Genomic DNA, 24,810 nt, shown 5'->3' on the forward strand with positions numbered 1-24,810 from the left:
TCCCCTCTTAAACGGGAATCAGGTCAAGCGTAGTTCAATTACATCAGATGAAGAAATGTAAAATAATCTCGGTATAGTATCTTTTGACTGCGTCTGAATTGATCGGTTTTGGCCAGATTTCTCCATCCATTTCTGCAAGTACAAGTGCTCCTCCTGTCAGCACCCTATGGACCATGTACGGACCTTGCCAGTTGGGAGAGAATTTCCCTTTGGCCTCGTCTTGATGAGGGAAGATTTTCTTCAATACCAGTTGTCCTGGCACAAACTGTCTTGGTTTGACCCTTTTGTTGTAAGCTCTGGTCAAGCTGGCCGTGACATACTGCATTCATCCTCTTTCCATCGAAAGGGCCAATTGCTCATAGCAACTTCTAATCCACTCTACATCACTGAGTTCGGCTTCCTGTATGATTCTCAAAGAAGTAATCTCCTCCTCGGCTGGGATGACAACCTCGGTACCATAAACCAACATGTAGGGAGTTACCCCGGTTGATGTGCGAACCGTGGTGCGGTACCCTAACAGGGCAAAGGGTAACTTCTCGTGCCATTGTTTGTGATTCTCTACCATTTTCTTTAGTATCTTCTTGATGTTTTTATTTGCGGCTTCTACGGCTTCATTCATCTGAGGTCTATAGGCTGTGGAATTCTTGTGCTTGATTTTGAAAGCTTCACATATAGCCTTCATCAGATGACTGTTGAGATTAGCTGCGTTGTCAGTAATAATGGACTCGAAACTCCGAATCGGCAGACAATACGATCCTTGACAAAATCTGCGACATCCTTCTTGGTTATAGCTTTGTAAGACGCAGCTTCGACCCATTTTGTAAAGTAATCGATGGCGACCAGAATAAACTTGTGTCCGTTTGAAGCAGTGGGCTCAATTGGACCAATAACATCCATTCCCCAGGTGGCGAATGGCCAAGGTGAGCTTGTTGCATTGAGTTTGTTTGGCGGTACTTTTATCATGTCGGCATGCACTTGACATTGAAAGCATTTGCGGACATACTGAATGCAATCCGTCTCCATGGTCATCCAAAGTAACCTGCCCTGAGTATCTTCTTAGCCAAGACGAAACCATTCATGTGTGGACCACATGCCCCAGCATGCACATCCTCAAGTAACTTAGAAGCTTCCTTTGCATCAACACATCTTAGTAGACCCAAGTTAGGAGTTCTTTTGTACAAGTTCCCTCCGCTGTGGAAGAAATGATTTGATAGTCTCCAGAGTGTGCTTTTTTGAGTGTGATTTGCATGCTCCGGGTATTCTCCTCTTGATAAGTATTCTTTGATGTCGTGGAACCAAGGCTTTCCATCTATTTCTTCCTCGACATGAGCACAGTATGCCGGCTGATTGTGGATCTCCACCGGAATAAGATCAATATAATTCTTATCTGGATGTTGTATCATGGATGACAAAGTGGCCAATGCGTCGGCAAACTCATTCTGAACTCTAGGTGTCGGAATTCTATCTTTGTAAACCTCTTTCTCCATTCCTGCACATGGTGCAAATATGGCAATATCTTGGAATTCTTGGTGGCCCACTCTCCTTGTACTTGGTGCACAAGTAAATCTGAATCACCGATTACCAGCAACTCCTGAATGTTCATGTCGACTGCCATGTTGAGCCCTAGTATGCAGGCTTCATATTCCGCCATGTTGTTGGTGCAGGAAAATCTGAGTTTAGTAGATACCGGATAATGCTGACCCGTTTCTGATACCAAAACTGCTCCAGTGCCTACTCCTTTGAAATTTGCGGCTCCGTCAAAGAACATCCTCCAACCGTCATATGCTTCGGTGATGTCCTCTCCTACGAATGATTCTTCTTCATCACGAAAATACGTTTTCAAAGGTTCGTATTCTCCTCCCACCGGATTCTCAGCAAGGTGACCTGCCAATGCTTGTCCTTTGACGGACTTTTGAGTTACGTAGACGATATCAAACTCACTTAATAGTATATGCCATTTAGCCAATTTTCCAGTCGGCATGGGTTTCTGGAATATGTACTTCAGAGGATTCATCCTGGATATGAGGTATGTAGTGTAGGCACAAAAGTAATGCCTCAATTTCTGAGTTGTCCAGGTCAAAGCACAGCAAGTGCGTTCAAGAAGAGAGTACCGTGCTTCGTAAGGTGTGAACTTCTTGCTCAAGTAGTATATGGCCTGCTCCCTCCTTCCTGTCTCGTCATGTTGTCCCAAAACACATCCGAAGGCTCCATCTAGTACAGATAGATAGAGTAGCAAAAGTCGTACCGGTTCTGGCGGGACCAACACTGGCGGTGTGGACAGGTATTCCTTGATTTTGTCAAAGGCTTTCTGACAATCCTCGGTCTAGCTTGTTTCGGCATCTTTCCTCAGCATCTTGAAGATGGGTTCACATATGACTGTGGATTGTGCTATGAAGCGGCTGATGTAGCTGAGATGCCCTGGAAGCTCATCAAATCCTTTTTGCTTTTAGGTGGTGGTAACTCCTGAATCGCCTTGACTTTAGATGGGTCCAGCTCAATCCCTCGACGACTGACAATGAATCCCAACAGTTTTCCTGCGGGAACCCCGAATGCACATTTAGCAGGGTTCAGTTTCAAATTGTACCTCCTTAGCCTGTCGAAGAACTTCCTCAAGTCTGCTATGTGATCTGCGGCCCTCTTGGATTTGATAATGTCATCGTCCACATACACCTCTATTTCTTTGTGTATTATATCATGGAAGATGATTGTCATGGCTCTCATGTAAGTGGCCCCAGCGTTCTTCAAACCAAACGGCATCATCTTGTAACAATATACACCCCATGGTGTAATAAAAGCTGTCTTCTCTGCATCTTCTTCATCCATCCAAATCTGCTGATAACCTGCGAAGGAATCTACAAAGGATTGGAGTTCATGCTTGGCGCAATTATCGATTAGGATATGTATATTTGGCAGTGGGAAGTTGTCCTTGGGACTCGCTCTGTTTAAATCCCGGTAGTTGACACATACTCGGACCTTCCCATCTTTCTTCGGAACTGGCACAATGTTGCCTAACCAGGTTGGGTACTCAACCACCTTGAGAACTTTGTCTTTGATCTGTTTGGTAACTTCCTCCTTGATTTTCAGGCTCATGTCTGGTTTGAACTTTCTAAGCTTCTGCTTGACTGGCGGACACATGGGATTAGTAGGCAACTTGTGAGCTACTATGGAAGTGCTCAGACCGGTCATGTCATCATATGACCATGCGAATATATCCTCATACTCTCTTAGGAACCGGACGTACTCTTCTTTCTCTGTTGGTGACAAGTGAATGCTGATGTGGGTCTCCTTGACGGTCTCGACGTCTCCTAAATTTACTGCTTCGGTCTCGTCCAGATTGGACTTAGGCTTATTCTCAAAATTTTCAACCTCCCAGACAATTTCCTCAGGTATCTCATCCTCTTCCTCTAAATCACTATTCTCCTGTTGCGTTGCCTCATTACATGTCACAGTTACTGGTTCATCAGGAAAAGTAATAATAATGCTGTAGAAAAAAAAATGTAAAGATAGTAGTGAATAATAAAGAGCAAACTCCTCAACCCTGCTAGTGCTTCTTCTTCTGCGGTCCCCCATATTGTGTCAGCTTGGTGAAAATCTTGTTCCAGACGTGGCACTAGCTTCTCAAGCGGGTAATATGGCCCGCGCCATGAAGGCGGCCAATTTCTATACTCTTGCCATGTGTACTGGTATCCGAGCCCAAAGGTAGTACCGTGATTCTTCAGCTGTATTGGTTTGGTGATACCTTGGAGGTTCTTTCCCAATCCTTTGCCGGGTTCATATCCATACCATGCTAATATGCTTTCTATCTTGTTACTCCACCATTTGTCCGTTTCGACAGCATTGACCCGTTCGATGTGATGGTAGGTTTCCCCTCCTAACCTTCTTCTATGTCCAATGGCCGGGATGGTCTGGCTAGTGTAGATGGGGTTACTTCCATCTCCGTGAATGATTACCTCTTGGTGGTTCCATTCAAACTTCACGGCTTGATGTAGCGTGGAAGGGCATGGATACATGGCCATCCCAACAGAAGGTTGTATGAAGCTGGTATGTTAAGTACTTGAAATTCAACGTCAACCCAAGTTGGCCCCATCTGCAAGCAAAGGTTGATTTCCCCGATCGTGGCCCTCTAGGACCCATCGAAAGCTTTCACATTCATGCTTCCTACCCTTATCTCGTGGAAACCTTTCTCCAACCTCTTCAGAGTGTCCAATGGACAGATGTTTAGGCTCGAACCTCCATCAACCAAGACCCTGGCAATGAACTTGTCTTCAACTTGCACCGTAATATGCAATGCTCGATTGTGATTCCGTCCCTCGGGTGGTAGCTCATCTTCGTGGAAGATGATCTTATGGCTTTCTAGTACTTGCCTAACCATGTTGGCCATTTCTCCCCCGGTGATGTTATTTGGTACGTAAGCCTCGCTCAACACTTTCATTAAGGCATTCTTATGTGCCTCTGAATTCTGCAATAGTGATAGGATGGATATCTGAGCAGGAACTTTGTTCAGATGGTCAACAATAGAATACTTCTTTGCCTGTACTTTCCTCCACAGGTCATCTGTCCCATTCTCAATGATAGGTTGCCTAGTAGTGGCATCCTTACTTGAACCTCCTAGGTGTTCAGGTGTATAGACTCTTCCAGTTCTAGTCATTCCCTGTGCCACGTCAGATTCCTCTACCTTGGCCTTCCCTTTCCGCCGAGCCTCGGCGACATAATCCCAGGGTATTGCTTTTGAGTTGAATCGGGGTGTGGTGGATACTGTCACAGTGAAGGGCGTGACGACCTCTACTTCAAATGAAGTGGGAGTGGCTGCGGGCGGAGCCATTTATACCTCGAATGGATCTGATGTAGTTACCTAAACCTCGATCGGTGCTTGAGTCTGAACCACAATAGGGGTAAGTTTGACCGCGACCTTAGAGTCATCGCTTTCCCGAATAAGCCCGATCGACCCCTCAGGGTCCCATTCTTCATTTTTCTCTATCACATGTATACCATCACCTCTGTGATCAGGGAGGGGATTGTTGCGGACATTGGGTGCGGCCTCCTTTGCTTGTATGACCTTGTTGTCAATTAGCGTTTGGATCTTATCCTTTAATGTTTGGCACTCAGCAGTGGTATGCCCTTTCATACCAAAATGGTATGCACAAGTCTTGTTCGGATTGACCCACTGAGATGGATTTTCTAACGCCACAGCGGGAACAGGAGTGACATAACCGGCGGCTTTCAACCTTTCATATAATTGGTCAATGGGCTCAGCAATGGCGGTATACTGTCTGGGTGGCTTGCGGTCAAAGTTGGGTCGTGGTCCCGGATAATTTTTTAACGGGCTGGTGGTGATTGGAAGTGGGATGGTTGGGAGTTATAGGTGTGATGGACAAAGGCTGGTTGGGAGTATCTGGGAGATGAAGGTTGATATGTGGGCGGTAATGCTTGGTACGTGGGTGGAGGTGTTTGGTATGTGGGTGGAGGTGTTTTATAGACAAGTGGGGATTTTGGGCCCTGGGCTACCATTACTGCCCCAACAACTCTCTTCTTCGATATGCCACCTGACTGTAGTGCTTTATTCGTGGCTTGCAAAGCCTCGAAGTTTGTTACCATTTCGCTCTTGATCCCTTCCTCAATCCTTTCTCCAAGTTTGATGATGTCAGAGAATTTGTGATTTTCGATAACCATCAGCCTCTCATAATATTGCGGGTCTTGTGCGCTGACGAAGAATTTATTCATCTGTTCTTCGTCCAAGGATGGCCTGACCTTGGCCGCTTCCGACCTCCAACGAATATTCACGAAAGGTCTCAGTAGGTTTCTTCTTAAGATTGTGGATGTAGAAGCCATCTGGTGCATTCTCTGTGTTGAACCTGAACCGGTCCATGAAATCTGACGCCATGCTTACCCAATTAGACCACTTCTTGGGATTTTGGCTGATATACCAAGACAAAGCGTCCCCAGTATGACTTCTCATAAAGAGCTTCATTCGGATCTTTTCATCTTTCCCGACCCCGACAAGTTTGTCACAATAAGTTCTTAGATGAACCATGGGATCACCTGTACCATCGAAGATTTCGAACTTGGGAGGTTTGTACCCCTCTGGCAGTTCGACACCCGGCTGTATGCACAAGTCCTCATAGTTCAACCCCTCTATTCCTCTGTCGCCCTCAACACCCTGAACTCGGTTGATCAATTTCTTGAGTTCTTGGCCATGTTTTTGATGAGCAAATCCTTTTCGGAGGTTTCCGGTGTACAAGAGATTGGTTGGGTAGAATGAGGTATGGTTTCCACATAGATGGGGTTGCTTTGGTGGGTATAGTGGTGGTCATTGGTGGAGTTTTGTTAATCAAGAATGAGTGGTGGTGTATTTTGGGGAGTGTGGTAAGTGTAGCTGGTGTGTAATGAATTGGTTGATGGTGTTGTTGCGGCGGAGCTGGCAATGGGTTGGAATTCTGGGGTGGAGTTGCATATTGATTTGGTGTGGGAGGGTTTTGGTGCCTTGAGGAGGTGTTGGGTTTTTGGCATTCTGTTGGTTGATGTCAGGGACATTCAGGGTAAGCGACAGGTTTGCCAGGTTGCGAACTTGCTCAAGTTATCCTTGCAGTTCCAATATCTTTTGCTCCAGCCTTAAAACTAGATCGTTTGGGCCGGAGTGCTACGACCATTAGAAGTTTCCGCATTCTCAATATTTTCCTTTCGGATACCACTTAAATCATCCATCTCTGCCTTTCATTTTCCCTTTGTGTTGCTTGGAGGAAGAGGAGGTGGAGGGCCTCTGGATCTGGTGTGATATGCTGATGAGGCCAGTATGATCGAACCAACCTAAGGGGATGGGAATAATAATAAAAATAAGCAAAAACAAAAGGTAACAAGTCAGTGAGGATCCTGAAATGTTTGTAGTATTTAAACACATATTGCGGAAATATAAATTCGCATCCTAATTTGGGAGCCTCGTTGTGCCCGAGGTAGGCCTAGCGACAAATATATTTGGAGAACTTTTAATGCCAATAAATGCTTCATTTCATAACGTAAAAAATAGACGAATCCCCAAAACGACACTAAAATAATGATAAAAAAATGAGTCACTACTGGCACTCGGCCTTATTACATTTCAGAAAAAGCAAAAATAAACCTAGCCTATTTGGTCCCAAAAGGACCTTCCCCAGATTCAATCTTCCGGACTCCATCATAGAGATTTCCCAGCTCGCGCAGCCCCAGCAGCAAGTAGGCTCTGGCCAAGTGTCATCCTTCAGGTCCTTCAGCGTTCTGGCAATTTTCAATCCTCTTGATGACCTTACCTTCCAGCTCCACTATTCCCCGCCCCAGATATTCTAGTTTCCTGTTGGAAGTGACCGCCATCTCTTTCCACTCCTCGATCAACCTTACATTCCTCTCATGTATTTCTTGGTGTTCATTCTCAGAGTCATGGACCCTCTTGTTCAGCCTGTTGTACTTAACCTGAGCTTCAGCTTCCTCATCTATGATTCTGTTCCCTCGATTGGCCCCCGGTGTCACCATTCCTTTCAAGATGTCCTCCAACCATGCTGGGTAGAGAGGCTCGTACCATGCGTGATACTTGTCTGGCTCGACGGTGTTCTTCTCCACAATGATCTTGCAGTGCCACATGTGCTGAGCCTGGCACTTATAAGGGACGTCATTGTCTTGAAAGTCGGCCCTGAAGTGACTCATCTTGACAACCCTTGGTACGACCTGCTTTCGGCCTGCTTGCCTGATAACTCGCATAGGGACATATGGGTATATCCCTCTCAACCCGATCAGCACCAAGTGCGGAGCATCCCTGGTTCTGATAATAAACTCGTCCGTGGGGAACCATTCAACCATCCATTGCACCTGTTCCTCGGTTAGATTGTCGAAGAACTCTACCCATTCCTTGGTGCTTTCCGGCTTAGCAAATCTATCTGGAATATAAGTAATCTGCTTGGATGATAGAAAGCAATATGGTCGTTCCAGGCCCTCCCCGGAAATTCTTGGCGATAGTGACCCCTTTGGAAATGCTCCAACAACCATAACTGCAGCAATAAGTTGCAACTCTCAAAATGATTTACCCCTCTTTGACAATGCTCTAGAGCCCTATAGATGTCGGATACGATCATGGGGACTATGGTATACGCCTGTCCGTTAATCCCTTCCATCAAAGTTTTTGCAACCATAGCCAACCTAGTGTGAATTCTTCCCTTTTTCATTGGGACCACTATCAGGCCTAGGAAACATACCATGAATACAAATACCCTGCGGTGGATATGACCCAGAGAAGTGAGCGAGATCTCATCATGGTAGGTGCGAAAAGATTTGCTATGGCCATACCTCTCGTACAAGTATTCGAAAGGTATATAAGATTCCTTCAAGCACACTAAGTCGACATTCTTCTTCAACCCCATCATCTTTAAAAATCCCCTGCCCGTACGGTTTTATGGTACCAATAGCCCAGGACTGTCCCAAGTTAAACCCGCAAGTCCTCCAATTTCCTCCAAAAGTGGTGTCATTTCTATGTCGCCAAAACGAAACACCGCCCTCTCACTATCCCAAAATAAGGTGGCAGCTTCGATCAGTTTGTTGTTTGGCTCAATATACAGCAAGGAGGGCAGGTTACCCAGGTACTTCCTCACATGTTTCTTGTCACTTGAGGAAAGGTCCTCCCACCAATCTAACAGTAAGGATGGGATGTTGCTAACCATACCGAATCTGGGGACCTCGTGCTTCATTTCCTGCAAAACAAAAGGTTAGACCGTACCCCCACCAGACTCGACTATTTATACATTTATGGTTAACATATCGGCATTTAGTTCTCCAAATTAATGCACAGAACATGGTTGTGTCCGTTGGGATTATGGAAAATCCGATGGACTTTGGATAAGGCTTATCTTAAAGGATCATTATGTGGACAACATAACTGATCCGACTAGGTACGACCATGATGCATGCACAATTTCGACCAGAGTAAGGTTTCTATGGGGTTTTAGACTGGTACTCTCGAGCGGACAACTCGAGGGGGAAGTCACGAAACCATCGACTGCACCGCTGATCGACTGGTTTTACTGCAAATAAGCCTTTCCGAATTTAAGGGTAGTAAATAGGAAGAGCGCAACCACTCATTAAAGCGTTGCTATAGGATTTGATACGCACGAGTGCAATATGACGTGGAGCATGATTTCTGCAGCAGTTAATAACATGTAGTCAAGTATTTTCACATAAGGAAAAATAAATACGATATTTAAACAATTGAAAGACAGTTACAAAAAGGAAACAAAACGACTAGTCAGTTTAAAGAATAAAGAGCAGTAAATGCTTAAAAGAAAACAGACAGTAAAAATTAAAATAAGGGAAGAGGGTACGGGATAAAGCATGCTTGGACTAATAAAAGCAAGTTCGTTATGGTAAGAGCCTAATTATCCCCAGCTGAGTCGCCATGTTGTCGCGCCCCTTTTTTCCCCCTCCTTTGCGGGGGGAGAAGTCCGGGTTTCGACATTCATGGGGGTAATAACTCATTTCCTTTTGGGAATTGGGTATTTGAAGAGTCGCCACCTAACGATTTTTAAGGTGCGTTAGGGCACCTAGAGAGGCTAACTCTTAGATTGGATTGCATTACCAGAGATTAGGGTAAGGGATCGAAATAACCTCGAGGGGAAGGTGTTAGGCACCCCTCTTGGTCCACAACTGTGGGTCCCGGCCAAACTTATACTTACGAATTACTCCATAAACAATTAAAGCAAATAATTGCAAGCAGAGCATGTTGGGTATTGTATAACTCAAACAATAAAACAAGAATTTAAACAGGTTATGTGCATAAAAAGGGAAAGTAAAGCTTCAGGTAATGAGAATTTGGGAAGAGGGAGGTCCTAGGTTGGTTAGCCTATAGGATCACATCAGTACAATGCCCGGTAATCACTCCTTGGAAAGGGGCTACGTGTGGCGTTAGCGCACCAGTCATCATATCCATATCTACCCTCACATCCCCTTAGTGGTTATGCAAAGCGAGTGTTTGGTCAACGATCTCTATTGCGTGCTGCTACCCGTCCCTTCTTAATGGTCCTGGAGGGATTTAGGACCTCTACCTATAGGTGGTTCTAGACAAACCCCTAAGGTTTTAAAGGTGAAAATTCTAAGGCGACAAGCAAAAACAGTTAGGACTTTCAGCACATAAGATAAAGGGAGCAATTAGAGGTTCAAAATGTCCTCCTCAAACAAGTATAAATAGCACGACTCAAACACAATTAAGGGCTTTTGTGAGGCACCCGTGAAAAATTTATGCTCAAAACCCAATAGCTCGTAGGGTCAGGTTCAAAATATGTGTTGGGAATGTGACCCATTGTGCTGATCTAAGTATTTAAAAATCAAAGAACCAAGTTTTTCCAGAAAAGTGCTATTTTGCGGTCCAGAATGCGGTCGCAAATCAAGTATGCGGACCGCATTTCTGCCGCATAATGAGTCAGTGGTTTGGTTAAAATTAAGATCAAAATACGATCCATTATGCGACCGCATAACTGATACGCGGACCGCATTTCCACCGCAATGTAAGTCAACGTGTCAGTCAAATTGAGGTAAAAAATGCGGTGCATTATGCGACCGCAAACCGTATATGCGGACCGCATTTCCGCCGCATACCCAAAGAGTGGAATCAGGTTTTTGGAATACTTTTTGCGGTCCATTCTGCGGACCGCATTTCGTATCTGCGATCGCAAAGTGCGACCGCAGACCTGACTCGAGCGCCTAATTTTCTAAATTTTAAACCCGACCCCTTTTTTAATAAAACACCCCAACCCCTCATTTTTAACAAGTTTTCTGAACAAAATAAGAAAGAGGAAGAGAGGGTTCTTGAGAGAGAGTTCATCTTCTTCAAATTGATTCTTCAAAACTAACCGGGCCAGGAAATTTCAAAGTGAGTGTCTTCATCCCCATTCTTGCAGGTAAAATCCCTAACCCATTTTCATTAATTTTCAGGTTTAATTAGGGGGGGGGGGGAAGTCTCATGCATTGATTCTTGACAGTAGAGGTTGAAACATTCATGCATGTCTTTTTAAACCTAAAATCTAGTAAGAGGGATTGGGTAGGAGTAAAGGATTGTACAAAAGGGGTTGATAACCTAAATAAGTTTGAGTAGCAATTGTGAACTTCAATTCTAAGTCATATGTGTTAACTTGTGCACTAGATTGCCGTTGCTAGACTATTGGGTGAATTGAAAATAGAAGTTAAAAAGGCAATTCAGCTCCAGGTATGTATGGCTAACTTTGACCTTTGTAAAATCACCATGTTTGGTGTACGAATATTTGGTATGTGATATCTACGTGGATTATGTGTGAAATTCTTGTGATTGGTATGATTTGAGTGTTCGTGGTTAAGTCTCCCGATATAATGGTGTAAGTAATTGGCAGTAAACCAAATGTGTGATTGTGAAAGTGTTATGTGGTAAGAGCTGAGAAACAAATAATGGAAGGAAATCGTAAATGATGCAATTGGAACAACTGTGGTAATAACATATATGGCTTGTCGTGGGCAATTATCGTTGTGACATAAAATGCATATGAGTTATTGAATATGATGGAAATGGTATTGATGGTTATGGAAATTCTTGTGAATTGTTGTTGTTATTCCTTGAGAATTGTTGGTATTGTTCTTTGTGAATTGTTGTTGTTGTTGTTGTGTTGTTTGTGAATTGTGATTGTTCGGTGGAATCGGGTTGCGCGCCGCAACACAAAGTAATAAGGTGTGGGTTGTGGTGATAAGGATGGCCGAGGTAATAAGGGTGGCCGAGGTAATAAGGGTGGAAAGTGATCGAAATCACTATTGAAATGAAAATATGAAAAAAAATTGTGAAATCATTGATGTGAAAAATGTTGAAGGGGAAATGGAGAGATTGTAAATTTGTTTGGCTTGATTGTTTCCTTTCATGTGTATTTGATTGTTGATTCCATTATTCCTTGTTACTTGTGTATGGTTTGGGTTTGCCTAGGGAAAAGTTTATTCATACATACCAGTACAATTCAAATGTACTGATGTCCCTTTTGCCGGGGGCGCTACATTCGTGTTATGATTGTAAGTGGATCCATAGCAGGTACTCCAGTCCACCGACCGTAGCTCCCCTTCATCTTCCGTCAGCTGTATTGGTGAGCCCCTTTCCTCTCTGGGCCCTGCGTGGCTCATGCCGCTTTTATTCGGGAGTCTTATTTTGGTTTTTGTGTAAGGTATAGCCGGAGCCTTGTTCTCGGCAAGTACTGTATTATCCTGTGTATCTTTAAAGGCTTCGTAGACAGTAAATGTGGGTTATGAACTTATGTAATATGTATTTTGGTATGTTGGGCGATGTAAGTTGTAAACCGCGCTAAGTAACCATGTTGTTATTGTATATTTCGTAAAAAGGTATTTTAATTATAATGGCAATTTCTTTTGATTAATGAGTAAGGAAACACGGGGTAACACGTGGGATAGGAAAGGCACCCAGGTCCGCTTGACTGGGGCTACCCGGTCGAGTGCCGGTCATGTCCCTCGATTTTGGGGTGTGACAGCTTTCTATTAAACAGTATCTTAAGGCAGGATTCTTAGGGGAACATGCAGAAGGCAAGCAATTTATTGTTTACAAAATTCAGGTGTAATGGCCCTAGAAGTTGCCTATTGGTCTTGAAGCCAGTTAAGATCAGAAAAAAAAAAGATTAAGCAATAAAAACAGTTTCAAAGTTGCAGAAAAAAACACCCACCCTAAGGCTTGCCTATACGCGGAGAACTGATTAGTACATTTTTATAGTGAAAACAAAGCAGGTTTTGAAAGGATTTCTATAACACTTATAGGCGTGATATCTAATGGAAGATTGAAGCAATTTTAAAGAACTTGTTTCAGGAAATATGAAATACTTAATTAAACCAATTCAGAAGTGAACTAAACAATAACCAGATTGAGTTATTTAAACTAAACTTAGGCGAGATCCATAGGCAGGATTTGGTAGCGTTTCCTATAGGCATTACATCTAGGTTCAAATATGATTCTTATAGACTTGCATGCATGGAATCATACATAAACACTTGTTATAACAGAATCTGGGTTTAAATCCTATAGGCGTGGCGTCTATTAGTTAGGCTGATTTTAAGACTTGCAAGCATGAAAACATATATAAATAGAGTCTAGATTAAATCCTATAGGCATGGCATCTATTAGTTAAGCTGATTTTAAGACATTGAAGACATGATCTCTATCACGGAATTATTTGAAACCTATAGGCATGGTTTCTAGCATGGTGAGATAAACATGACAAGATGTAAAGCCCTATAAACATGGTTTCTACCTGGTAAAGCAATCAGATTAAAATGTAAAGTCCTATGAGCATGATCTCTACCCGTATTACTCCCACGAACATGTAACTACCCATCCCTTTTCAATAATTACCCCAATATCTGTTTACAAATTATTACAAACCATATGAATGAATTACATAAGTAAATAAGAAAATAAGAAGCTATTCTATAGGGAGCCTTCAATTAGGCCCAGATTTCCAAAGCCTCCAATGTCCTCAAATGCCTCAATTCCATAGACAATGTTATAGTCTAGGTGCATCAAAGTTCCCCAAGGACCTCAAGGATCCCGGGCAGTGCTTACACCTAGACCTGGTAACCAAATTGAATAAGTGCAGTGTGGAAGGGCCAACCTCAGTATGCCAGAGTTAAGAGGGTTCTCAAGAGGATCCCAAGGCAGTACAAAAACTGGAGGGGGCAGAACTTATTAATCTAGGAGTAAAGTGAAAGTGCTTGACACAAGTTGAAAGGTTTTAGTGAAAGACTGTATTAAAAGAAGTTTGTTCGAAAGTAATTTAGTAAAACCACAGAGGCAGTTTGAAAAGAGATTGGAGTAATGAACAGAAGTCCAAACATAACCTTTAAGACAAGTTCATGCATAGCTAGTAGTCACAGAACTAAAGTAAATTCAGTAGTCACAAACAGGGGTCAGGGGTTTTGGGATTGGACACTTAATTACAAACATAATAATCAAGCAAAGGTCTAGGAATACTCAAAAACAAATGGGGGGGGGGGTAATACACTGATTCTAAAAGAAGAGAAGTTCATAACATACTAATAATGTAAACATATTAACCACAGATTTCACAGCAAAAGCACAAATAGAAGCAAATAGAAACAGAATGAACTGAAGCAACAAAAGAGTCATATTGTTGTTGAAACTTTGAATTGAAACTAGAACATACCAGTAAGGAAGACAGTAAGCAAAGTGAAATAGCAGGAGAACACAATGGTTAGCCTTGGCTTGCAGCCGGCTAACTTAGAGCAGTAGCAAGTAGCACAAAGGAGAAAAGAAAGTTTTAAGTGTGTGAGAGAGTTTTTTGAACCAAGAGTTCGTGTGTTAATACTGTAGAAGAGAGCCATTTATATAGTAGTTTGAAAACTGGTTAAAATAAGGCAAGAATCAAAAATTTTCAGTAATTATAGAACTCAGTATAAAAATTAGTTCGAATCTCCCTTTAATTAAGGGAGTCAGTGCAAACGGTAAAGAGCAGGTGACAAGTAAGGAAAGAAATCATACACGGCTGGAGTATAACAAATAAGGAAAGATTGCAAAATAGTACAAGTATAGAACAGGTAATTAAGTAGGTTCAGAAAGTTTAAATTAAGGAAACAATGAGTAAGAATCAAGTAACAATGCAGACAAGGCAAGAAAAAATTTACTAAGGCAAGCAAATTAATCAAATTAAGTGCAAAGGTAGGAATCGGGGGGTTTAAAGGAAAATGTTCAAATCACACCAAGTAACAGGGAATTCAGAATCAATTAAAGAGAAGGTCGTGAAAAAGAGTCACCATGTTTAACATATAAATAGAGTAAGCCATGGATGGTCAAGAATTGGCACACAACTCTAGCAAACATGAAAGGTAAACAATATCGAAACGGTGAGAAAGATGCAAGTCTTGATGTGAACAGTCAAGATGAACACAAACACATAGAATCAGTGTAAGTTTAGGCTGAGAAACTCAGTAGAAGCATATCAAGGCGAGGCAGTCACTAGGAATCACAAGAACTCAAAAATGAGAATCGGTCAGTCATGTTAATACACAGAAACCAAACGAAGAACCCTAAGAATTAGGGCTTTTAACATAGGCGAGTTGAAAAGGCAGTAAAACATAGAATCAGTCGAGATATGCAAAGGACAAAAGTTAAAACATAAAAATTGATTTAAACATAGTGTAGAAGAAGTTCTGAAAAACCCTAACTTTAGAAGAAAGTGAAAATCAACTTGAAATCGATGGTTTTTGCAAAAGAATTTCAAGAACAGTGTAAAACATAAAAGGAACAGACTCGAATCATTTAAAAATAGCATAGATCTAGGAGATGTAAATGAAAATTAGAGTTTCAGAAGAAACCCAAGCGGAGATGGAAGAACCTGTTTAGAAACTCAAAGATCGTAACAAATACAGTGTGATTTTGCTCGAAATCACGTCGGAGTAGCCATGAATAGCCAAAACAGTAAACCCTAGATACGAATCGGCGTGGCCCAGGGCCCTTGAAGGCCTCAGAGAAGATGAGCGTGGCATGAGAGAAGCATTGGAGGCTTAAGAGACGTAAGAGGTGACCGGAGATGGCCGGAGATGGGAGGTCGGCGATTGAAGATTAGGGTTACGTTGAGAGAGTTTGAGAGTAGAGAGGATTTTAGGGCGGCGGGGTTGGTCGTGAAAATGAATTAGGTTTGGGTGGTATAGGTTAGTTTAATTAGGAAAGGAGAGATCTGGACCGTTGATCAAAATGATCAACGGCCAGGATCTAACAAGAGCCGGGTCGGGTAGGTGTATTTCGAGCCTGGGTCGGGTAATTTAATAGGAAATTGGGCTGGGGTTGGGGTTTTATTTAGGCTACAATTGAAAGCCAATCTGGCTATATTTTAAATAGCCAATTTTCCCCTATTTCATTTATAATAAATAATAAGCTATTTCTGGAAAATAAATGATGTAGAATATATATCTATCATTTAAAAATATAAGGACCAATTTTACGCATATAGAATGTAATTATACATTAAATGAGCCAATATTGTAATTATATGCAATTTTAGCTTAAAAATACCAAATGCAATTATAAAAATGCATAAAAAAAATATATTAACCATATTTTGGCATAAATATAGAAATTAAATGACTAAATCACCATAATAATAATTTGGGGAATCCACTCACATATCAGCCCACTCCAAACTACCAAGCACCCTCACCCACCTATCCATCATCTCCCACATATCAGCCCACTTCACCAGAGCGGATCCAGGATTTGAAGGTTGCGGGTGCCACTATATGAATATATATATATAGACGCACATACCTACCACTAGCCCAAAAAGACCGAATAGGAAGAATGATTCAGTTAATTTTGGTTAATCCAGTTAGGTCTTTTAATTAAAAACGGTAAATAAGTTCGATTTTAGTTCAACTTTTTTACGCTTGATTTACTAATTTCTAGTATAAAAGTACAAAAAAATNAACACGAAGAGGAAAGGAACGGGAACGGAAACCAAAACAGAAACTAAGAAAGATGAATGCATGAACAAACACATACAAAATACCTAAAATCGGTCCGAATGCCGACTTGACAAAACCTTAAAAACTCCTTCGATTCTTGGCAAGAACGGCCCTTAATCGCATGTTTTCATGTGAAAACACACGAGTAAAGGCCATTACAGCCTAGAATCTTCACAAAGCCCGTTGAAATTGAATTTGGAATTAAGGCTGAGTTCTCTGATTTGAAATTCGAGAAGTTCCAAAAGTGTTTGAAGGAAATGTGGTGGAGATTCATGGTGAGGGGGTTATGGAGTTTATGGGGTGTTATTTTGGGGTCAATTGGAGGTGGCGCCGCCACCTTGAGGTGGTGGAGACGGAGGCGGCGGGCTAGGGTTTTTTGGAGGTCTCTGAGATAGAGAGGAAGTGAAGGGGACGATGGAGACGGGGGGGGGGGGGAAGTGATTCGGACACTTAAATCTTTAGGACTGTTAGATCAAGGAAACCTCGACGGCTGAGATCTAAAGCCACCTAAACGGGGTCGTTTCGCTTAGGATGGGGCTGGACCGGGTGACGACGCGGGTTTGGGCCGGGTCTGCCGGGTTTCAGGGGTTGAAGGTTTGGGCTGGGGAATTAATTCAAAGATTGGCCCAAATTTTATTCTCATTTTAAATCCCTTTTCCTTTCATTTCTTTTCACAAATTCTTTTTTGTTGTTTTTTTTTCCAAAATTAAAATAAAAAATCTAAATTAATTCCTAGACCCTAATTGACCTAAATACACTAATTAAACCTAAATGATAATTATCCAAATTGAGATTTAGAATAAAAACGCAAATTAAACTATTTTTGTTATTTTCTTTCATATTTTACCACAATTGATTAATTAATTAACCTAAAAATATAAACTATGACTCTAAATGCAAATGCACATATATTTTGTATTTTTCATTAATTAAAATGCACAGACAAAAATGCAAACAATTAATAGAAAATGCCACAAAAATCCACAAAATTTCAAATAGTGAAAAGAAATTATTTTATTTTGAATTTATGGGAGTAATTCATATAGGAAAAAAATCACGTGCTCACAGAATGTAGTTGAAATCATATATTCTTGATCCTTAGGTTATGGGTAACAACTTTCTTCAAAATTTCTGGAATCCGGGCACGTGCGCCTGGGGGTGAATTTTAGGAACCTTGCATTTAGGGTTAGGAAATTTGTTTAATAGTTAGAATATGAACTCATGAGCATATATTGACTAGTTCTTACTCCATTTAAATAGTTTTGGATCGTTCGACTCTGATTTAGGGTTTGTGCGCATTCTTGAAATTTGAAGTAAGCTTTGGGATGGGTAAGTCTCATTTCTAACCTCGTAAGAGGGAATTAACCCCATAGGTGAATTAAATAAATGTATGTGACTACCTGTGGAGGCTACGTACGTACGTGGTGATGAGAGTCCGTACGTAGCTACTATTATGCTAATTGTCCGGGTAGTTTAGGACCCGTATCATGCTATACTTGCAAATGCTTGCGTCTTTGCTTGTTACTAAGATCACTTAGGTCATGCTAGAAATTGGTAATTAAATATAGACGGCTATACTCACTTACTTGAGAACTTTTATGAATTATTTGACTATAAATGGGCAATGTGTGCTTACTTGATAATAAATTACTATTTGTGGATCGGGCCGATCGACTCGGTAGTAAATAGATATATCTATGTTCGCACAATTCGACCCTCTGGCAGTGCACGATTTATTATTGTATCGGATCGGGCCGTACGACCTCGGCACAATGTGCGCATGTTATTTATGTGGAACTTTCCGTGATTTACACTGCTTGAATGCTTGGGAATGTAACTTATCACATGATATGACTAAAATTGTTATGTTAGGAAAGAATATTTTATCTTTTCTTGTTCTTGGACTACATTATATTCATAACCATGCTCAGCGTAACACTTGAATTATATTAGTATTAACCCTAGTAAGTGTCAAGTCGACCCCTCGTCACTACTTCTTCGAGGTTAGAATGGATACTTACTGGTTACATATTGTTTATATACTCATACTACGCTTCTGTACTTAAATGTTCAAGATCTGAGGCATGTGCATCTTGCTATCAGTCCGGCGCGAGTTCCTAATACCTGATCGAGATCTCACAGTGATCTACCCCTTCTGAGCCATTCGGCAGCATGCCGGAGTCTCTCCTTTTTCTCATTTACTGTCTATTCTATTCAGGCAGTAGGATTAGTTGTATTTTTGTACATTCTACTAGTTGCCCTAGTACTTGTGACACTATTTCCTGGCACACACATTAGTAGACTATTATTTTTGGGTTGTATTCATATTGCTATGATCCCTTTTAGTCTATCCCGATTCAGTCTCCTTATAATTTATTAATTATCGATTTTTTTGAATTTAAGTTAAGTAAATTGCGAGAATGATTAATTAAAAGAATGAGACCTCACTGGTTTATTAGGGTTGGCTTGGCTAACAATAGTGTTGGACTCCATCACGACCTATAATAGAAATTGGGTTGTGACAACATGGTATCAGAGCACTAGGTTCACGTAGGTCTCACAACTCACGGGCAAACCTAATAGAGTCTGGCGGATCGGTACGGAGACGTGTTTACTTATCTTCGAGAGGATATAGGGTGTTAGGAAACTACTCCTTATTCATCTTCTATCGTACAGTTGATGGTATACTAAAAATGCTTCTTCTATTCTCTCACATATGGTGAGAACATGCACGGCAGACGTTCCAAACCTGGGAGGCACTGCTCCCCCTGTTGCTAGAGGCCGGGGGAGGGCACCTGCCCGAGGCAGGGGACGAGGGCATCCCAGAGCTGCCCTAGTTGCACCACCGGCGGATCTAGCATGGGATCCCATAATTGAGGAGCAGAGCGAGGCGCCCGCAGCAGAGCCTGCCCTGGCGGATGTTTTGCTTAAAGTATATATATATATATCTCCGTGGATTTACGATGTGAAATGTGTTAATTTATGTTAATTTGATGTGTTTTCATGTGTAGGAATGATCTGGGAGCAATCGGGGGCGGAATGTGCAAAATTAAAGCCAAAACGGACGAAAATAGGGAAAGGGGACATTTAGCACCATAGTTGGCGCCCAGCCCTACCTATGGCGCCAAAAACAGGATCTTAAATTTCATAGCGCCGTGGAGGCGCCTGGTGCCAGCCAGGGCGCCAGTGGCGTGAAAGTTGTCAAAATTTGCCCGGGACACGGTTATTTCGGCCCTAGACCTACCCAACACGTATAAAAGCAAGACTAAACTTATTTTTGAAGGAGGGACGCCACTTTGGAAAGGGAATACACACAAGAAACATCGGGGAGCAAGAACATTTCAGATTCTTCATCTTTTCTTAGTATTTTCAATTATCCAAACTTATGAAATTATTTGCTAATATCATGAGTGGCTAAAAACCCATTGTTCTGGGGTTGTGATTTAACCATGAATATTGTTGTTTAACGTCGACTTAAACTTGATTATAGTTCGCTAATATATGGTTGTTTCTTTAATTCTGTGATTAATTGCTTAATTATCTGTCCAGCAGTTAGGTTCTATTTACTATCTATGCTATGCTTGGGAAAGTTGTGTTTAGATAAGAGAAGAATTGAAGAGAGCATGATCTTAACTGTTAGGGGCGCGATTTGTGGTTAGGATAGGAATATACCTAGTCACCATGCTTAATTAAATATCGTAGTCTTAGTGCGTTCTTAATAGATTGATTTCATAGGAATATAGGCGTTAATCTATTTTGAATAGGCGAGTAGTACTTCTGGAGAAGGCTATGAGAGCAATTATCGATTAATTAGCAACCATAAGTGAATTGTATGAGAGGGAGAGTTAACTAGAACACAATAGGACTGGTGAATCGATCACAACCCTGGAATATTTGTCTCTATTGAATACATAACAATCATTTTAGTTCTTGATATTTTAGTAATACTTAGAATTATAATTTAGTATAATCACATTCTTGAACTTGATTTTGGCTTGACTGAATAACAATCTTGGTGATTTTAGTGGGTAGTTGATACAAGTCTCTATGGGTTCGACACTTGACTTATCATTTTATTACTTGTACGACCACGTATACTTGCGTGTGTGTTTGGGAGCAACAAGTTTTTGGCGCCGTTGCCGGGGACTTGAATATTAACTACTTTCTAGTTTTTGCTTATTTTGTTTATTTCATCAAGTCTAACATTACTTGATTGTTGCTCACATCTCAAGAAATTTGATTGAATGCGTAGGGTCAGAAGCTATGACCGACTTCAAGGCTTTGACCCTTAACCTGAGAGAACAGTTCACAGGAGGTTGAGGGAAGCAAGGGACATGAATAATATTCAGGCACTTGTTCAGTTTCCTGGGAACATGGAAGAGGAATAACACATGGCTGTTCAGGAGGTGGCGATGCCCAGCATTGCCAATGTCACCTCTAGCATTGTGAAGCCCAGAATCATTAGGCACTTTGAGCTGAAACAAAGCATGATCCAGCTACTTCATACGAACGGGTAGTTTATGGGTCTTCCACACGAGGATCCACAACAGCATATCCTAAACTTCTTGGAGATTAGTGACACTTATATCACTAACGGAGTCACTCCAGACTATGTGAGGCTCAAACTTTTTCCATTCTCACTGTTGGGCGAAGCCAAGCGATGGCTGAAGGCAGAACCAAGTAATCTCATGGAATGATTTGGCAAGGAAATTTCTGGCAAGGTTCTTCCCTTCAGGCAAAACTACAAAGATCAGAAGTGAGATAGTTGCCTTCAAACAGAAAGCGGGAGAGTCTTTATACTCAGCTTGGGAGAGGATCAAGGGGCTAATTAGAGACTGTCCTCATCACAATCAGACAAGAGAAGTATTAGTTCACACTTTCATATAAGGTCTACATCCTGAAACAAAGATTGTGGTAGATGTTGCAGCTGGAGGTCAAGTGTTGGAGAAAAGCTTTGACGAGATATATGCATTATTGAACAAATTCTCCAAAAGCAATCCGTATAGGCAAGGAGAGATGGGCAGACACACAGTGCAAAAGTCTGCAGGGTTTCTTGAGTTAGATCGTCTCAGCATTATCAGTGCAGATTTCTACACTGACCAACCAAGTCAATCAGATGACCTTGATTATCAACAAGCAACAAGCACAACCGGTACAACAGGTTCAAGTGTTTTATGAAATATGTGGAGAGGGTCACACGAGCGACTTATGCCCCGCTAATCCAGAGTCTGTCTGCTTTGTGGGTAATGCAAATAGGGGCCAAACAAACCAATATGGGAACACTTACAATCCCAACTAGAGGAACCACCCAAACTTCTCTTGGGGTGGAAACCAAGGTACTTAGAATCAATACCGGCCTTAAGCACCTCAACAGCAATATAGATCACCTCAGGTTGAACAACAAGCGAGTCCAACAAGTCACCTTGAAGACATGTTGAAAAAATGATGGCTGAACAACAAGCCCTCCCTCAGAAATTTATCGCTGAGCAATAAGCCCAAGCCGCAATAATGAGAAATTTGGAGTGCCAAATGGGACAGCTTGCCAGTGCTCAAAACACTAGACCAGCTGGAGCTCTTCCAAGTGACACTGAAGCTAATCCTAAGACACCCCTTAATGCCGTGTCGTTGAGGAATGGGAGACAATTAGAAGAAGTTCAGTCTAAAAAGAGGAAACATGTGACTTTTAATGAGAGGCCAGCCACTATAGAATCAACATCAGAAAAATCTAAGGAGTCAGAGAAGCTAGCTGGAGAGGCGGTGGCTGAGCAACCCCCACCATTGGTTGCAAGGACACCACCTCCGTTCCCTCAAAGATTGCAGAAAGTAAAGGATAACACCACATATAAAAAGTTTCTTGATATTTCAAAGCAGGTGTAAATTAATATTCCATTGGTTGACATCTTACAAGAAGTACCCAAATATGCAAAGTACATCAAGGACATAGTGGCAAATAAAAGGAGGCTGACCGAGTTCGAAACTGTGGCACTCACTGAGGAGTGCAGTTCAAGAATTCAAGGCAAGTTACCTCATAAATTGAAGGATCCAGGTAGTTTCACTATCCAAATCTCGATTGGTAAACATGCTGTTGGGCGAGCTTTATGTGATCTTGGAGCGAGCATCAATTTGATGCCACTATCTGTGTTCAGACGGTTGGAGTTGGGTGAGCCACACCCAGCAACAATTATCTTACAGTTGGCTGATCGCTCCCTTGCTCATACTGAAGGAGTGATTGAAGATGTGTTAGTTCAAGTGGGTTCTTTTATATTCCCAGCTGATTTCATTATCTTGGATTACGAGCCTGATCAGGAAGTCCCGTTTATTTTGGGGCGTCCATTCTTAGCCACGAGCTGAGCTATTATCGATTTCTGCGAAGAAAGGATGACAATGAGAGTGGGTGATCGAGTGGAGGTATTCAATATTTATAAAGCACTCAAGTTACCATCCCACTATGAAGAACTATCCATGATTTCTGTGGTGGAAAGTGATGCTACATCATTAGTGCCTTATATGAGCCCTATAGATCCTCTTGAACGAGCTTTGACGGGATGAAGAAGATAGTAAAGATGAATGATGGGGGAAATTGAGCAAGTACTTGATATGTCCTGGAATTATGTCCATGGGTTTGGAAAATTTGAGGAGTTGGACAGACCTGTCACTCTGACCCCTCCTAAGCCATCTATTGAAGAAGCCCCAAAGCTAGAACTTAAGCCTCTACCAGCGCACCTGCGTTATGCTTATTTGGGGAACTCTGAGACATTGCCCGTGATTATCTCCTCCAGCTTGACTAACGCCCAAGAAGAAAAATTGCTCAGAGTCCTCCGCGAGCATAAAAAGGCTATTGGGTGGACTATTGCTGACATCAAGGGAATTAGTCCATCGTTTTGCATGCATAAAATCTTTTTGGAGGATGGACACCGCCCCATGTGGAGCAGCAGAGAAGGTTAAATCCCATTATGAAAGAGGTTGTGAAAAAGGAAGTAATCAAATTGCTCGATGCAGTTATCATATTTCCTATTTCTGACAGCAACTGGGTAAGCCCAGTTCAATGTGTGCCCAAAAAGTGAGGGATGACTGTGATTGAGAATGAGAAAAATGAGCTAATTCCTACTCGCACTGTGATGGGGTGGAGAGTCTGCATTGATTATAGAAGGCTCAACAAAGCAACCCACAAGGACCACTTCCCGCTTCCATTCATTGACCAAATGCTGGACAGATTAGCCGGGCATGAATATTATTGCTTCCTTGATCGTTATTCGGGATACAATCAGATTGTCATATGCCCAGAGGACCAGGAGAAGACCACTTTTACTTGTCCTTATGGCACTTTTGCCTTGAAGCGAATGCCGTTTGGTCTTTGCAATGCATTAGCCACTTTCCGGAGATGCATGATAGCTATTTTCACCGACATGGTGGAAAAATTTGTGGAAGTTCTTATGGATGATTTTTCAGTCTTTAGGTCGTCTTATAATGATTGTTTGAGGAATTTAAGCAAGGTGATGGCCGTTGTGAAGAAACTAATCTGGTACTGAATTGGGAAAAGTGCCATTTTATGGTACAAGAAGGCATCGTGTTGGGTCATAGAGTTTCTAGGAGCGGCATTGAAGTTGATAAGGTGAAGGTGGAGGCGGTTGAAAAATTACCTCCACCTATTTTGGTGAAGGGTGTCCGGAGTTTCTCGGGACACGCGGGATTCTATCGGTGCTTTATTAAAGATTTTTCTAAAATTGCTACTCCTTTGTGCAGGTTGCTTGAAAAAGATGTAACTTTCAACTATGATGACGCCTGCCTCAAAGCATTTGAAGAACTTAAAAAAGAAGTTGGTGTCTGCTCTCATTATTGTGGCACCAGATTGGTCCTTACCATTTGAACTTATATGTGATGCGAGTGACCATGCTATTGGGGCAGTGCTAGGCCAGAGGAAGGACAAAGTGTTTTATTCCATCTACTATGCGAGTAAGACTCTTGATGATGCACAATTGAATTACACCGCCACTAAAAAGGAGTTGTTAGCTGTTATGTGGGCCTTTGAAAAATTACGGGCATACTTGATGGGAATGAAAGTCATAGTCCATACCGATCATGCAACAATCAGGTATTTGTTTACAAAAAAGGAATCTAAGGCTAGATTGATGTGTTGGGTTTTGTTGTTGCAAGAATTTGATGTAGAAATACAAGATCAAAAGGGGACCGAGAACCAAGTAGCTGACCATTTATCAACGCTGGTAAATCACAATCACGTGGAGGAGGGTGGCCAAATTAAAGAAGTATTTCTTGATGAGCAACTTTTTGCTATAACCCAAGACCCTCCCC

At 41.9% G+C, this 24,810-nt stretch overlaps 2 protein-coding genes across 2 annotated transcripts; both read left to right on the plus strand.

Moving 5' to 3' along the window:
- Positions 1–22,008: 22,008 nt before the first annotated feature.
- Positions 22,009–22,851, plus strand: LOC109210491. Its single transcript, XM_019373914.1, has 2 exons — positions 22,009–22,323; positions 22,429–22,851. Exons 1-2 carry the CDS (start codon positions 22,009–22,011, stop codon positions 22,849–22,851), a joined length of 738 nt encoding a protein of 245 aa, XP_019229459.1.
- Positions 22,852–23,567: 716 nt separating this feature from the next.
- On the plus strand, positions 23,568–24,252 carry LOC109210493 (RNA-directed DNA polymerase homolog). Its single transcript, XM_019373915.1, has 2 exons — positions 23,568–23,909; positions 24,244–24,252. Exons 1-2 carry the CDS (start codon positions 23,568–23,570, stop codon positions 24,250–24,252), a joined length of 351 nt encoding a protein of 116 aa, XP_019229460.1.
- Positions 24,253–24,810: the final 558 nt, after the last annotated feature.

This window comes from Nicotiana attenuata, unplaced genomic scaffold (genome assembly GCF_001879085.1).
Source record: "Nicotiana attenuata strain UT unplaced genomic scaffold, NIATTr2, whole genome shotgun sequence".
Classification (NCBI taxonomy): domain Eukaryota; kingdom Viridiplantae; phylum Streptophyta; class Magnoliopsida; order Solanales; family Solanaceae; genus Nicotiana; species Nicotiana attenuata.

Coding starts and splice junctions, on each gene's coding strand:
- LOC109210491 (XM_019373914.1), top strand. CDS start 22,009: ATGAGAAATTTGGAGTGCCAAATGGGACAGCTTGCCAGTGCTCAAAAC. Junction 22,324..22,428: donor TCCCTCAAAGATTGCAGAAA/GTAAAGGATAAC, acceptor AAATATGCAAAG/TACATCAAGGACATAGTGGC.
- LOC109210493 (XM_019373915.1), top strand. CDS start 23,568: ATGACTGTGATTGAGAATGAGAAAAATGAGCTAATTCCTACTCGCACT.